Raw genomic sequence first — 16,191 nt, 5'->3', positions numbered from 1 at the left:
CTTTTCTGTGACTTAAGGAACTTACATTCCGTTTAGAAATTTATGATTCAACTTCCGGATACTTTGTGTGTTTGAGAAGTCTCCTGATAGAGCGCAGATCGCACCCAAGTCCAGCCCAGTATTTTAACTTGGCGCGCTTATCCCTTGGGAGCGATGGAGTCCTGGCCCTTTTATATAGTTATTGCTCCTGCGAATACTGCTGTGGAGATAATTAATTGTTGAGAAAAAGTTTCTTTCTTATCAATGAATGAGCTCAAAATGAAAACACTTCTTTTTTACTTTCACTCGCACGTTTATTTAACTTTAATTACATCTACGCTTAGTTCAACGAACAATTCTGCAACAGTACTCCGAACAACTTCCAATAAACAAACTTCTCCGTTAAAAATACTTCAATTCGATGAAAAAGACTCCACCGTCAATAATACTACTTATCCGATAAAAAACACGACTCCCTTTCATTTCCGCCTCGCTGCAGTTTAAATACGCCAAGTCCATTCGCAGCAACCCGGAACTTAGCTTTGTTTGTAAAGTCCGGCCAAACAAAACACTGTATACACAACAGTCAACCGTTGGGCGATGTCGTCAGAATATTCCCATATGCTATGGTGCTGGGGACGACATCGCTCAGTAGCAAGCCGGAACACGGAATCGCTTGCATGTTGCACATTAGCACTTGTGCATGTTGTGCATTAGCACATGGGCAAGGTTGCTGTTGTTTGTTATGATACTTGATCAGTCAGCAACGCACGCTGACCTTGCAGCAATCACTGCCGATGATTGCTGACGCTGTTGATGCGGACTTACGCGATTGATTGCTTGTGGGAAATCGCTCAAACATTCTCTCACCCGAGAAAGCTTCCTGCTGAGTCGGAGCATTTTGATGACGGTCATAGTAACTTCGGTTAATCCTGATGATCTGCTTGTGCCAGATGAATAATCCTGTGGTCGTTGAACTTAAAACCTATTATTACAAAAGATTTTTTTTTTAATTTCGCACTTATTTTCTAATGTTACAGCCGGAATATACATAATAGTTTTATCAAGCTTACAAAAATCTTTACATGATGCTTATCAGTTACGGTAATGATTGTTTTAAAATTTTCTGTTCATTAATAGCTTCTTTACAGTTTTTTTTTTTAATGGAAGCTACTTTACAGCGTAACAACAGTTTCTATTTAACTTTCTGTTGATTAGTAACTTCCTTACAAGATTTAGATGGAAGTAACTTTACAAAGTAATAATATTAATTCAATTGAACTTACTAGTAACTTCCTTACAATTTTTTAGATGGAAGTTACTTTACAATTTTTCAACATCGGTTTATTGGCGCTCCCCAAATAACGTTATTTCGTTCAGCTACTACTTTTGTTAGTTTAGTAAACTATTCCTACTATATTTTTGTTAATCACCCAACAACAAGACTAAAGTCATACATGCATTAAATTAAACACAGTAAGGATCATGAATCTTAGGCCGCGGCATGGGTTTTATTTACATCGCCGTGAAAGCTAATTCATGAACCTTGATTCGTAACATGGAATATATTTACATTGATTGATACTCACTTCAACTACTATATTTACAAATCCAATACATATATACAGTGCGCCTTCTTGATAAATTTTCTTATACAATTGAAATGGTGATTCCTTCACCCCTGGTTTGTTCCCCTGACTCTCGCCAACTCCCTGGACTTCTATCTTCCAAGGATAGGTGACTCACACACCCAAATTAAACCAGCGATAATGATTGCGATTAACAACAAACCTCCTCCAATTAATCCGTGTGGGATGTATTGCCGAAAATCTAATTCCGGTCCAAGTGTTGCTTCTAATTCCTGCCGCAAAATACCAATATCCCTGTCTACAGAAATGTTTGCGGCCACTGTCAACTTATCTAATTGGTGAAATCGAGGAGTCACTGCCTCAAATTTTGCTGTCCAATTCAATACTACGGTATGAGGAGTCCCTGTGATATTGAACATGGCCATGTCAAGTGTGCAGTGAGCCAAGTCTATCAAGGACACTGGAAACCGAAGCTCTAAAGAAGTTTCACTACAGATTATTGGAATTTCTTTCACCTGACTCTTAAACACTGTCCCAAGTTGTGGTTTTAAACGTGCCACAAAAGTGCCATTACTCCACCTCCTAAGAGAACACCACTCTCGCAGATTTTTGTTCCTTTTGCAATTTCACGCGCGCAGGATGGTCCTGATCGAACAAGTTTAGTTTCAAAGAATCCGGGTAGAATCTCCACTGCATCTTCCTCAAAGAAAAATTTGTCATTTTTCCCAGGCCCCATGAATAAACCCCGAAACGGGACAGCCGTCCCCAAATCCCACGTAAGGCTCTGATGATCGGGGGTAGTAATTACTGCTACGTGGGCAAACCGTTCTTTGTAAGCCAGAGGGATTAAAAATTCGATAGTAACTAAATCGTCTTTTACCCATGCAGAAGGAGGATGAATGTCAAAGATGCTCTCCGGAGGTTCCAAATTTGGTAAGGTCATCCCTGGAACTTCCTTATTTATTCGCTTTACATATTATGTAAGCTCTCCTATTGGTCTCAGTTTACTCAACTGTTGATGCTTGGCCCATATCCCTGCTATTAGGGATTGTAACTCCATTGAGTATTCTGATATTTCTTGTTGGAGCATTGCTACTTCCTGTCGCTCCACAACACCATTAATCTGCCCCTCAACCTAATGGTACTCGAGATCCGTGATATTAAGCATCAAGGATGCGATTTTAGCTTGCTGATTCTGCAAGCTCTGTATCTCATTACCGATCACGACATCTCGATAACCCATGTATACCATTGCCCCCGTGCCAAACACAGCTGGCAAGTACTTAACCCCTAGTTTCGCAGCCTCCTTTACTATAAACAGAACCACGCTTGGGGCCCGCATAGCTCGATTGGGTTTATAAGCGGTAATAAGGTTCTGGTTTACGACCTTAGTCTGTTGCTCGTTAGCGATTAACAGAGTCCCGCAATGTTCCTCGATGTCCTGTTTGACTTGTCTGGCGCATATTTTTTTAAATTTTTCCATTTGATCTGCTATGACCTCTAAATCGGCGGTTAAATTTACTGAGGTTGCTACCATGTACTTTAACTTGAACATCGCCTAAATGAATACTCCTTGATTCTAACACCGGCTCCACCGATGAGGAGGTCAAACTGCCGGGTAGAAAGAACAAACGCAAAATCAAGGCAGCTCGAGCCAGAAAACCTCCTTTAACCTTTACGGCTCCACGGGTTCTAGACGCAGGATCATCGATTGCTGCTTCGCCTCCCGGATTAGGCCTGCTATCTGCCGACAAATCCGGTTGCAGCTTACCATCCTCCGGTAGTAATGGGACAAGCTGATGCACTGCACGGTTCACGTTATCCCGTTCAGTTGTTTTTAATCTCACTTGCCTCACCACACTGTTGGGATCCGGAAACGTCTCAACGACCCGTGTCGCCTTCCAATTCAGGGGACTATGATCCTTTTCCTTTATTAGAACCAAATCCCCCTGATCTAGCTGGCGCCCTGGATTTTTCCATTTGTATCGTTTCTGTAAATGGCCCAAGTAATCTTGTTCAAATTTTACCCAAAACTGATGCTGTAATTCCTGGACCTGCAGCCACCGCCTTGTTGCAGGAAGATCTTCCCTGAGACCTTTCCCCATCGGAGGATTTAATAATCCCCGCTGGACTAAAAAATGTGGGGGGCCAGCACCTGCAAATCGTGACTATTATCTGACAACGGGTATACTGGTCTACTGTTAAGGATGGCTTCCCAAGTACATACAGCGGTATGGAAATCCTCATATGACAGATTAACAACCGCTGGCATCCTTCTCACAAAACGCTTGAAGCTTCCCACTGCAGCTTCAAACAACCCCCCGAAATGGCTTGCCCTTGACGGATTGTGGTGCCAAACTATCCGCTTTTGTGCTAAACTTTTCCCAACTTCGGCAAACACCTGCTGCCAAGCATTGGTCAATACTTTAGCTACGCCGACCAAGTTCGTGCCATTATCTGACCGAACCGATCTCGGCTGCCCCCTTCGACTCACAAATCTACGGAAGGAGGCAAGGTAGGCATTGGTGCTGAGGTCGGAACAAAACTCTAGATGGAGAGCCTTGGTTGCCATGCACACAAACACAACCACGTATACTTTGATTGTTTTTGAATTTCGCAACGGGCCACCTTTGATTTGAAATGGGCCACAGAGATCAGTCCCAACGGTTTCAAACACAAATTCAGCTGCTGTCCGTTCTACTGGGAGATCTGCCATCCTGGGGGTAACTGTTAGACCTTTCATACGAATGCATTTGGTACACGTCCTTATTCATTTTTTAACCCTTTGCTGTAGGACAGGTAATAGATTTCTCGAATTATAGTCATGGTGACTCCAATCCCACAATGATCATTGCCCTCATGAACCTGTCTAATGAGGAGATCCACCAAATGAGATTTTCCTAAAATGATGGGGTGCCGCTGCTCAAATGGTAATGGAGCGTTGCTCAACCGTCCTCCCACCCTGAGAAGACCACTTCCTTCCTCCAAGAAGGGGTCGAGCGTACTTAGCCAATGATGTCTTTCCACGGGTAGCCCGTGTGCCAACCTCACAATTTGCTTTCCAAATAGCTCCATTTGCTGCCATTTAGTCGTCGCGACTTCTGCTTGTTTTAACTCCATGGCCGAAAGGAAGCCCGATTTCCTGTTTCTCCACCTCAAGCACCACACAACGGTGTTGATCAGTCTAGTCAACGACGAGAACCGGGTACTAAAATCGGTAAAGCCCATCGACTCCCCATAATCTAAAGAGACGCAACTTATTGTTGAATTTTTTATCACAAAGGGAGTGACAGGTAGATCCCTTGCAAAAAAGGAGGACCCTCAAACCATAGCCTATGGTTTACAAATTTCCGGGGGAGCATTCCGCTTGATGCACAATCAGCCGGGTTTAACTTTGACTGTACATAATGAATTTCGGAAGGAGCGAGAACCTTTCTAATTGATGCGACCCTACGCTTTACAGCCTTATTTTCAATTTCCTTCTGACTCCGGATCCAAGCGAGGGCTACCTCAGAATCAGTGTAGGCTGAGCACTTTAGTGGAATTGCCCCTAAGCTTTTTTTGACATCCCTTAATAATTCGACTAATAATACCACGCTTTCCAGTTAGAGCTTGGGAATGGTACAAAGCCCTTCGGCTTGACCAACCCGGGCCTTCAGAGGGGTAACTCGCCCTCTTGATGCAATAAGACGGACGACGTACCCCCGATGTGTCTTGACTCTACTATAAATAACGGCAGCGTATCCATCCCCCGAAGCATCACTGAAACCAACTAACTCAGTGACGTGGCTCTCATTACCGTATCCAATCCACCTAGGGATTTGGACCTGATTCAAATCTCCTAATGAAGCAAACACTTTTTCTATTTGTTCTTGGGCAACTCCTGAAATCTCTTCATCCCAGCCATACCCTTCTTGCCACAACTTCTGAATTTCGATTCGTAGCTTCATAATAACGGGCAATAGCCAGCCAATGGGATCCAACAGAGATGCACTCACACTCAGGATGTTTCTTTTAGTGAACATAGTAATTTTTCTTACCTTGATACTATACTTAAAGCAATCCTTTTGAGGATTGTAGTGCAACCCCAGGATCTTTAAGTCACTCTCGGCCTTTTGCAATTCTACAAAGGAATCAATTTGCCGCGATCTATCTATGTTTTCCAACACTTCCCTATGGTTACTGGCCCACTTCGTTAGGGACATCTTCCCTTTCTCCAATGTTACCGACATTTTTTTAATCATTTCCTTGGCAGCACCAATGCTTGTTGCCCGATTCAACAAGTCATCCATGTAGAAGGCGTTTTTTACTACCCATTTTGTCTCCTCATCGGGCGCGTTGTCCTCGGCTACCTGATGAAGTGTCCTAATCGCCTGCCAGGGAGCGCAATCAATCCCATAGGTCACTGTTTTCAGAAAATACCCCTGAATAGGTTCCTTCGGGTTAGATAAGATTCTCAGTCTTAACTGGTTCTCTGGTCTTAGCAAAATCTGGCGATACATTTTAGTAATATCACTGGAGAAGACAAACTCAAATTTCCGACTATGGGTAACAATATCAAAGATGTGGGTTTGTAACTTTGGTCCAGGAAGAATTGCTTGATTGACTCGGGATGGAGGCGTTAAAAACATTCCTGAGCTTCGATGTGGTAGCATCCTTGCGAATCACACTCAGGTATGGTATGTAATAAACGTCTCCACTAGTATCACCTCGGAGTTGAGTAGGGACTTCTTCCATATGGCCCAAGTCCCGATATTCTGACATGAACTCGTCCGATTTCGTTTTGAGTTCGGCGTTCTTTAACCACCGTTTCTCCTGGCCGAGAAAATACTGAACTGCCTTGCTAAACGAGTTTCCCAACTGAACATCCTCCTGACGCCACGGGGTTGGTACAACATACCGACCGTCTTCAGTTCGATAGTGCTGTGATTGGAATATATGTTCACATCGCTCTCCATCCAATTCAACGCTCTCATTTTTGTCAATGGGCATGTCCCAAAAAGACCTTAGGTTTTGCTCAAGTTCCTCCAAGGAAACATATGAGGCCGTAACTTTAGAAGCAGGCAATGCTGCAGAACCAAGTCGAGTATTTTGCGCTAAAAATCCTTCCACAACTTCCACTCCTTCCAAAAATAATTGAGGCAGGACATTGGAACCTAGAAGAACCGGAACATGCGAAACGTGATCTGTAACCGGGTCTGCCAGCCTCTTCCCTGGGAACAATGAATTTATTCCCCTAGGTGGACGAGGAAGACCCCCTTTGGTAACTCGCTTGACTACTAGCGCCTTCGTTTCCACGTTTGAACCATCCTCTAAACTAAGAGTCAACCCGACAATTGAAGACACTCTTCCTGCGGATACTCCTCCCACTCCGGATACTTCCACATTGGTTCTCTTCTTAGTTAGTCGCAGCCTTTGAACTAACTCCTCAGTGATATAACTGCTCTGGCTACCCTGGTCGACCAAGCACCGAACTGAAATTACACTTCTATCCTTTGCCTTTATCTTTATTACAGCTGTGGGCAATATAGTTTCGGAATGGGCAAGTTTTGTAGAGTTATCTGCGCGATGAGAAATGCTCCCTTGCATGTATGACCCGCTCGATCGATCTTTGCCGGGATGCAATACTGTTTCATGCTGCCCATGACAAAGCTCGCATTTCAAAAACTTACGCCTTTGACATTCCGTATCTTTTTTGTACTTATGGGAGGCACAGAAGACACATATACTATAATGCCGGAGCAGATCCCTTTTCTCCTTGCTGTTTATTAACCGTGGACATTTTAATACCAGATGATCTTCCATACAAATGTAGCATGGAAAACGCTTTATTTTTCCCCCTTGTGCTTTTGCGGCAAGGGAAATTTCCCTATGCGGTTTTTTTCGTCCACCTAAGGTCTCTGCCTTCTTAGCAACGGAATGTTCTTCTGCTTGAATCTTCGCGAGTCCGCCCAACCCCTCCCAATTGGGAGACATAACTATGTATCTATTTTCCAGGAATAGATCAATGTCATCAATTGTTACGGGAAGTTTTGGCTGCTTAAGCAATGAGTCAAATTCCCGTCGGGTGGAGACATCCATTTTACGGGTAAGGATAAAAGGTATGAAAGGTACACCTTGATCACAAATGAACCCAGCCTTCCTCAGATTTTGAACCACTGAGCGCATTGTGTCAAGTGCCCTTCCAATGGTACTGGGGTCTTGTAATACTATCTGGGGAAGATCTATGAGGGCCTGGATCTCCTTTTCAACCAGCGCCCGAGGATTACTGTATCGTCGTTCCAGAAGTTCCCAGGCGTTATCGTAGTTTTCCCCATGCACTCCTAAGTGTTCTACGACTCTCCTCGCATCACCTTTTAATTTGCTCTGCAGCATCATTACCCTTTCAGCTCGCCCAATATCAGATCCTTCATAGACTGATTGAAAAATACTACGGAAAGACTCAAAGTGACGAAGGTCCCCATCAAACGAAGGAATATCAGGGACTGGTAGACAAGGACGAGGTCTATGGCCGCGATTCCAATAAGGAATGCCTTCGGTCTCGGAGCTTCTTAGCCCGAAGCCTCTTGACGGCAACGGTATGTCACTAAAAGGTATGTTCAATTCATCGCGAACCCTGGGAAACCATTCTCTAGAGAACAAGTTTTCCGGCTGTTTTGTCGCGTCCTCCGACTCCCCTTGAGCTTCATTAAGCTTGACTGAAGGTCCGGGGCGATGACTTGATGTTGCCCTTCCACCTGTGATTTCTACATCGACGGGAGAGCTTTCAAGAATGAGAACACGCCCAATCAGCTCCTTAGTCGCATCGTAAATACCGATCATAACGGATAGTTTATTTTCCCGAAAATAGACGATGTCCTTAGAAGCGTTTTGGCGAAGAAGTTGGCTGTGGCCGGCGAGGAAATCCCAATAAAGCTGTTGCACTTCTTCCCATGCCGCAGCAAAACGCTCTCGCGTCCTTTTTTCTTGCCGGAGTTTGACTAGGGACTCCCGCACACTTTCAAGTTTTGCGACCCTTTCCTGCTGGGCATCAATAATTGCCTGAACCTCCATTCTGGCTAAATTTGAAGATTGCGATAATACCGAACTCCGCGGCGATAGTATAACTTTGCGCCTTTAATTTGGGCGCCGCAACGACAATAATTTTGCGCTCTTGATTTGAGCGCCGCAACGATAATAATTTTGCGCCCTAAGTTTGAGCGCTTCAACAATAACAATTTTGCGCCCTTAATTTGGGCGCCGCAACAACAATAACTTTGCGCCCTAAATTTGAGCGCCTCAACGATAATAATTCTGCGCCCTAAGTTTGAGCGCCTCAACAATAACAATTTTGCACCCTAAAATTTGAGCGCCTCAACAATAATAATTTTGCGCAACTTAAATTTGAGCGCCTCAACAATAACAATTTTGCGCCCTAAGTTTGAGCGCTTCAACAATAACAATTTTGCACCCTTAATTTGGGCACCGCAACAACAATAACTTTGCGCCCTAAATTTGAGCGCCTCAACGATTATAATTCTGCGCCCTAAGTTTGAGCGCCGTTACAATAACAATTTTGCGCTCTTAATTTGAGCGCTGCAACAACAATAATTTTGCGCTCTTAATTTGAGCGCCGCAACAACAATAACTTTGCGCCCTAAATTTTGAGCGCCTCAACGATAATAAGTGATTTCCACTCCGCACTCTGAACGGGGCACTGAATACGTGGGAAGCGCAACACTGTAAAGACAAGGAACTTTCCTTTGGTCTGAACGTTTCTATGTTGTTCCAGCACAGACAAATCACCGATAATTTTACCGATGTACTATATGAACCGTTCAGTATTGTCGCGGCGGAACACTAACACGTTTGTAAACTACGCACTCATTAACAACAATTTGCACAAAAATTTTATTAAAATTCACTATTTTATAAATTTTAATTTATAGATACTTACTTGAAGGATCCTAATTTGGTATCCCATCCGGCTCGACGGACCAATTGTATAGGATGCCTAATCCGGCTCGACGGACCAATTGTTTGAGAAGTCTCCTGATAGAGCGCAGATCGCACCCAAGTCCAGCGCAGTATTTTAACTTGGCGCGCTTATCCCTTGGGAGCGATGGAGTCCTGGCCTTTTTATATAGTTGTTGCTCCTGCGAATACTGCTGTGGAGATAATTAATTGTAGAGAAAAAGTTTCTTTCTTACCAATGAATGAGCTCAAAATGAAAACACTTCTTTTTTACTTTCACTCGCACGTTTATTTAACTTTAATTACATCTACGCTTAGTTCAACGAACAATTCTGCAACAGTACTCCGAACAACTTCCAATAAACAAACTTCTCCGTTAAAAATACTTCAATTCGATGAAAAAGACTCCACCGTCAATAATACTACTTATCCGATAAAAAACACGACTCCCTTTCATTTCCGCCTCGCTGCAGTTTAAATACGCCAAGTCCATTCGCAGCAACCCGGAACTTAGCTTTGTTTGTAAAGTCCGGCCAAACAAAACACTGTATACACAACAGTCAACCGTTGGGCGATGTCGTCAGAATATTCCCATATGCTATGGTGCTGGGGACGACATCGCTCAGTAGCAAGCCGGAACACGGAATCGCTTGCATGTTGCACATTAGCACTTGTGCATGTTGTGCATTAGCACATGGGCAAGGTTGCTGTTGTTTGTTATGATACTTGATCAGTCAGCAACGCACGCTGACCTTGCAGCAATCACTGCCGATGATTGCTGACGCTGTTGATGCGGACTTACGCGATTGATTGCTTGTGGGAAATCGCTCAAACATTGTGAAAGAAGCAACGATTGGAATTTCTCGACATTACACACTGCACGCGAAAAGAGTTTAAGTTATTCAGCGTTTTGGAGAGGAACGGAAAAGTAGAGCTGTGAAATTCGGAATACGAGGGTAGGCTGTACCGTGGAGTACAGAACAACTCGACTGCGTACGTGTGGGCTCGTCAGTCAAAATTGACTGAAGCGGGCGTAGTATTCTTGAAGAAAAATCAACAAACCTAAAGTGGATACAATAGCACTAATAGTACAATAGCACGAATCAATACTTGCTGCTCTATGACCACATAACCCTATGACAATCATATGTTATTAACTTTCTATTGTTACTTTAACCAGATATCGGGATGAGGGGGCATTTCTAGGCCTGGAAGTCATTCCTTCCTAGATTTTTTGGTTTAGTTTCGGCGAATGAACCTACGACTTAAATATATAATGGCTCCTGTCACCCGCCCATGTCTTTATGTGGGAAAAAATCGGCTTAATCGATGTGAAGCGTATTCGTGAAACATATTTTAAAAAAAAAACTATTTTATCTATTGTTTAGGATAGGATAGATAATTTAGCTTTAGCCTAGCTTAGGCTCAAACTATTTCCGGTTTCACTTGGATATAATTCGCACCCTTGGCGTGTTTTTGCGAATATATAAAGGAGCGTTTTCCATCTGCTGTCACTTACGGTCAGGCTTCTCCCAGGGCAGAGGTGAGGCAGCGTCTGATGAGTTGCCTTTGCCCTGGACGAAAACGTTAGTCCCTATTTTATCTAGTTTTGTTTATTTTGATGCCTTTCATTATTCCTTTCTTTTCAGATTGTCGTTGCCATCTTCTCCTTTGTATATGGAAGCCCACATAGGATTCTAAAGGGCACTGATTCATTTGGAAATATCTGTGGTGTTTCACATAATGAAAAATATAAAAAAAATCCTTTGTCGGGTCTAAATATGATTGATAGGCCGGATCTATTTTTTCTTGATTTTCAAGATTTTAAGAAAGCTCTAAAAATTTGCGTCAAAAGTTGTCCAGAGAAAAATATTACCAACTCCCGAGATCTACATAGATATCACATTCGTTCCGAAAATAACTTATGTCGATACGACTTTAATGCGAGCTACCTGTCTCTGCCAATTTCAGACAACATAAACTACTTTAACAACTTAGGGCCCTGCCCAAGGCTTCCTGTCTATGAAAGGTAACTGATAAACGCAATCAGCTATAAGTAATAAATGTTTGTCCACATTTTAGTCATGTTATATTGCATAAATGCATTCCGAAACTTGATACTGTTACGGAAGAACATTTTAAGCGTGAAATGTTTAACTCTTGGAGTATTATTGACTTTTTCTTAATTGATCTCTATTACAATTGGATATCAATAATATTAATCGTTATTTTAGCTTCAGGTAATGTTGTTTTTATAGATGAAATAAACATTTCTAATATTTTTTTCAATTTCAACAGTGTTATCTTCTTTAATAATTGCTTGTTTATACTGGTTGACCAGCATTATTTCCTGGTGTATTTGCGGTTCTACTATTACTGCTGTTTTCTTTTTCAATGCACTACTTTGGTGGACATATTATACTGACTCAAATGATCGGAAAAATAGATCGCATGCGAACTTTCAGAATGAAATTGGAATATTTGTATTATCAGCGCTTTCGACTATTGTAATGGTAAGTAAGACAATTAATTTTTTTACTATGTTTACTACGACATTACCACGGATTAATTGTTTTCTTCTCAGACCTTTTGTAGTAATTTATTATTAAGAAAATCAACAACTTTCGTCTTCAGTTTCTGTCACTATTACTTGAATGTACGAATATGTACCCATTATGGCCACTCATTTTATTGACACGGTGACATTGTGCTAATAGTAGTTCATAATTGTATTTGTACAGACAATTTTAAGTTGCAGAATGGAATTTTTAATCTCCCGCATATATACCAATCTTCTTTTTCTTCAGTCTTTGTCCCGTTCACAAGCGGGGTTGGCTCGTCGTGATCGGTCTCGCCATTTGGTTCTATCAAATGCCTGATCTGCATTCAATCGCGAGGCTTTTAAATCCCCATCCAGCGTATCAAGCCACCGTTGTTTCGGCCTGCATTTTGGTCGCTTACCATCCACTTTGATGTTCAGACTAATCTTGGCAAGTTAATTTGTTTGGCGCGAATTACGTGACAATCCCATCAAAGACGCCTCTCTCGTAAATTTTCCATGTTCGGTGTAAATTTCCCGACGATAAAACACCGGCCAATTGTAAAATTTATAAGAATACCAACCGGCAAGCAAAAAAAGCAGTCGCTGTCACCCAAGCGGAATATTATAAAAATCTTTACGATAAACTGGACACTCGGGATGTCGAGAAAGATCTGCATCGACTTATCAAAAGCCGAAACGAGCGCACACAGGATATTAAACACTTCTGTTGCGTTAACGACTAGAACGGTAATTTGCTTAACAACCGTCGTGCCGGGACGGATAGATGGCGAGAATACTTCGAGCAGATTTCAACTGAAGAATTTGCTCATCCTCCACTTCCACAATCATTGCCGGAATTTGGATCATCCGTCAGCGCAACTGTAGTCGAGGAGGCTATAAAACGAATGAAATCGGGGAAAGCCACAGGACCTGACGACATCGCATCTGAGCTCTAGAAAGTGAAGAGCTGGGACCCAACATTGTGGCTCAGTGAATTCTTTGATCGAGTTATTCAGCAAGGAAGAACACCTAATGTGACTGGCAAGAAAGTACCACTGTTCCAATATGGAAAAAGAAAGGTAGTCCAGCAGAATGTTCAAACTACCTTCCGATCCGGTTGCTTTCCCATACCATGAACATTTTTGAACGTATTCTTGACAACCGTATTCGCGAAATCGTTGAAATAACCGTGAATAAAGCCAGATTTGTCAAAAACTCCGAAACTACTGACACAATACACACTGCGCGGTTACTCATGGAGAAACACAGTGAGAAGCATCGCCCTCTTTACATTGCATTTCTGGATCTAGAGAAACGTGTGCCACACGAACTTGCGCTGGGTTCAATTGCTCTACCACGATCCGAAAAGTGTCTCTGTCGGTGTTCATCATGGCAGCGCCCTCTCACCACTCCTCTTTGTTCCTGTTATGGACACCGTCACACGGGATATCCAACGTCCAGCGCCCTACACACTGCTTTATGCAGATGATGTTTACCTAGCATCTGATAGCAAAAATGATCTCGAGCAACTTGTACAAAAATGGAATGATCGCCTCATGCAACACGGTCTCAGATTGAATCTAAACAAAACTGAATTTTTGACGACCGATCCCCATGAAACAGGCACAATCACTGTCAGCGGCAATGATCGGCTCAGAATTGAATGATTTAAAATACCTCGAGTCAACGCTATCAGTCAATGGAGAACTGCGTTATGAAATTGCTTCACGCATTAACACAACCTGGATGAAATGGCGTTCCGCAACCGGTGTTCTTTGTGTTCTACGTATCAACGAACGCCTCAAATCTAAAATTTACCGCAATGTCGTTCGTCCTGTCGCTCTCTATAGTTCTCAGTGATGACCGATTATAAAAGACAATCAACAGATTATGTAAGAAACATGCTAAGGCATTCTGTGCTTACATTGTTTGAATGTTTTTGGTTTGGTTTGGTTATGTATCTAATATGAGTGAGTAATGAATACTTTTCATTTTAAATATGCACATAATGATGAGTAGGTAGGTAGGTTAGTTACATGAAACGAATGGTTTGTTGTTTTTAAATACATGTGTTTTTCGAACTTGTTTTGGACAGAAGTGGGTTCGAAAAAAGAGATTTCTTTTAAATATAGCACCTACTATGATAGTACACACTTTATTAATTATACTGCTGATGGGCGGCATTTCCATCTGGTCGGGCCTCAGAGATTATTTTCCCCGCCTCCTATCCTCTAGAGATAGGTGACTGATGTAACTAGCCGCGCAAACGTTGTAATTTTCCTATCGCCCCATCGAGATTCTTCGGTTGACGGAAGCTAAGAGTCACTGACTCGTATTGTTGAGTCCAGTTCATCACCTTCCTTCGGGGTAACTTCCTTATATTAAAGCTAGCTACGTCTAGAATTTAGAGGGAATCGCAGCTCCAATTTAGTGTTGTTACAAAAAAAAGGAAATTGATTTCACTTGTCCTTTAAACACAACAACTGAGGTTTTATGCGGACCATGTAGGACTCGTTTCCCCATCTTCTTACGGAAAACCAAGTCTGCGCATTCTGATGCCGCATAGCCTTTCCTTGTCGACTACAATATTTTGGTACCGCATGTATGCCACTGCACCTGTACTTGATCTCCAGCTTTACGGATTGCTTGACGATTAGCGGAATCATTTCGGCTTATCCTATAGGTGGCTTTCAGGTTCTATTATAGCTAACTTTGGCTGCCTGATAGTGCTCTAACAGGTCCTGCTGGCTTTGCCGATCGCAAATCTTCCCTAACCTTACCATCTGTTGCGAGATAACTTGTAAGTCGGCCGTTAAATTCAAACACCTTAAGCTGAACCTCGCAAATATCCACTACCTTATTATCTGATATTGGATCATTGATCATGAGCCTGATTCGGAGAGAAGAAGAACCAAGCATAATGCTAAAGTTACGCAAGTCAGTAATCTTCATCATGTTTTCCATTCAGCTCGTGTACGCGGACGGGAACCCTACCGCATTCCCCACAGTAGTCCCCTTCGTCGGGAAGAAGCGTTACCAATTGATGAACGGCACGGTGCAGTTCTAAACTTAATCTGCCCCGCAATTCCAACGAGATCAGGGAAGGTTTCGGCTACTGGAGCTATTCTTCCAGTTCAGCGGGCTGTGATCCTTCTTCTTGATTAGGGCCAGGTCCCCTTGCTTAAGCTGTTACCCCGGATTCTTCCACCTGTACGGTTTTTGCAAGTACACTAGATATTCGCCCAAAATCGTCAAAAATTGAACCCTCCATAATGGCTAGTTCTCGGATGGTTGTGATGCCAAATAATACGGTAATGCGCTAGACTTCGTTCGAGGTTGGCTGACACTTGTTGCCATGCTTCCTATAATACCCTTGCAGCCCCTACCATGGGCATGGGCAGCCCGGTACCGCAATTATCATTTGCCATGTGCCACAACTCATGAGATACAAACTTTTGCGGCAGCTGTAAATGAGTACCTGAGTCAAATCAGGGTAATAATCACGGGCGAGCGCAATGCTGACCACATTGCCTCCTAATGTACCGTTACGGTCTTGAATGAAGTGCTCTAACACACTGCAAGGTCCTGATCCAATATGGATTGTTGCGCCAACGATTATTATTATTATATCTCGAGACACACAGTCAGTTGGGATCCACTTTGACCGACCATGATGGATTTCGATCGGAAAGATGACTTTAAGAATAACCTTAACATTTCAATCGAGCCCTTCCTGCCACAACTGCCGAATATGCATTCGCAGCTTCATCATAATAAAAAGCAGCCATCCAATGGGATCGTTCAAGGAAGCAGCAATATTTAATGCGTTGTGTACGGTCTCGTCCTTATACGGTTAGTGGCCAATTTGTTCAATTTTCCCTGCTCCAACGTTACTGTCACCTTCCTAATTATCGTTTTAGTAGCTTCCAATAAGTCATCCATATAGAAAGCATTCTTAATTACTCATTTAGTCTTCTCATCGGGGGCGTGTCCGGATAGCTGAGTGGTTAGAGCACAAGGCTGTCGTACGAAAGGTCGCGGTTCAAATCTCACTGGTGGCAGTTGAATTTGTATTTTGATTTGACGTCGGATACCAGTCCACTCAGCAGTGAATGAGTATCCATTTAA

The 16,191-nt window shown here is 42.8% G+C and overlaps 1 protein-coding gene across 5 annotated transcripts in view; it reads left to right on the top strand.

Annotated features, from left to right (window-relative positions):
• LOC119647796 (choline transporter-like 1) overlaps window positions 1–16,191 on the top strand; it is a 158,495-nt gene that overhangs the window by 39,148 nt on the left and 103,156 nt on the right. For 3 of the 5 annotated variants that reach the window (XM_038049000.1, XM_038048999.1, XM_038049002.1), the window contains exons 2-4: window positions 11,171–11,550; window positions 11,604–11,761; window positions 11,820–12,034. In XM_038049000.1, coding sequence (XP_037904928.1) covers window positions 11,171–11,550; window positions 11,604–11,761; window positions 11,820–12,034 — 753 coding nt within the window. Of the gene's footprint in view, window positions 1–11,086; window positions 11,108–11,170; window positions 11,551–11,603; window positions 11,762–11,819; window positions 12,035–16,191 lie in introns of those variants that run through there. The other 2 variants (XM_038049001.1, XM_038049003.1) reach the window with 2 other exon arrangements.

Source organism: Hermetia illucens, chromosome 2, assembly GCF_905115235.1.
Source record: "Hermetia illucens chromosome 2, iHerIll2.2.curated.20191125, whole genome shotgun sequence".
Lineage (NCBI taxonomy): Eukaryota > Metazoa > Arthropoda > Insecta > Diptera > Stratiomyidae > Hermetia > Hermetia illucens.
Note: the sequence above shows the minus strand (reverse complement) of the source record. Positions and strands in the feature narration are given on the sequence as shown.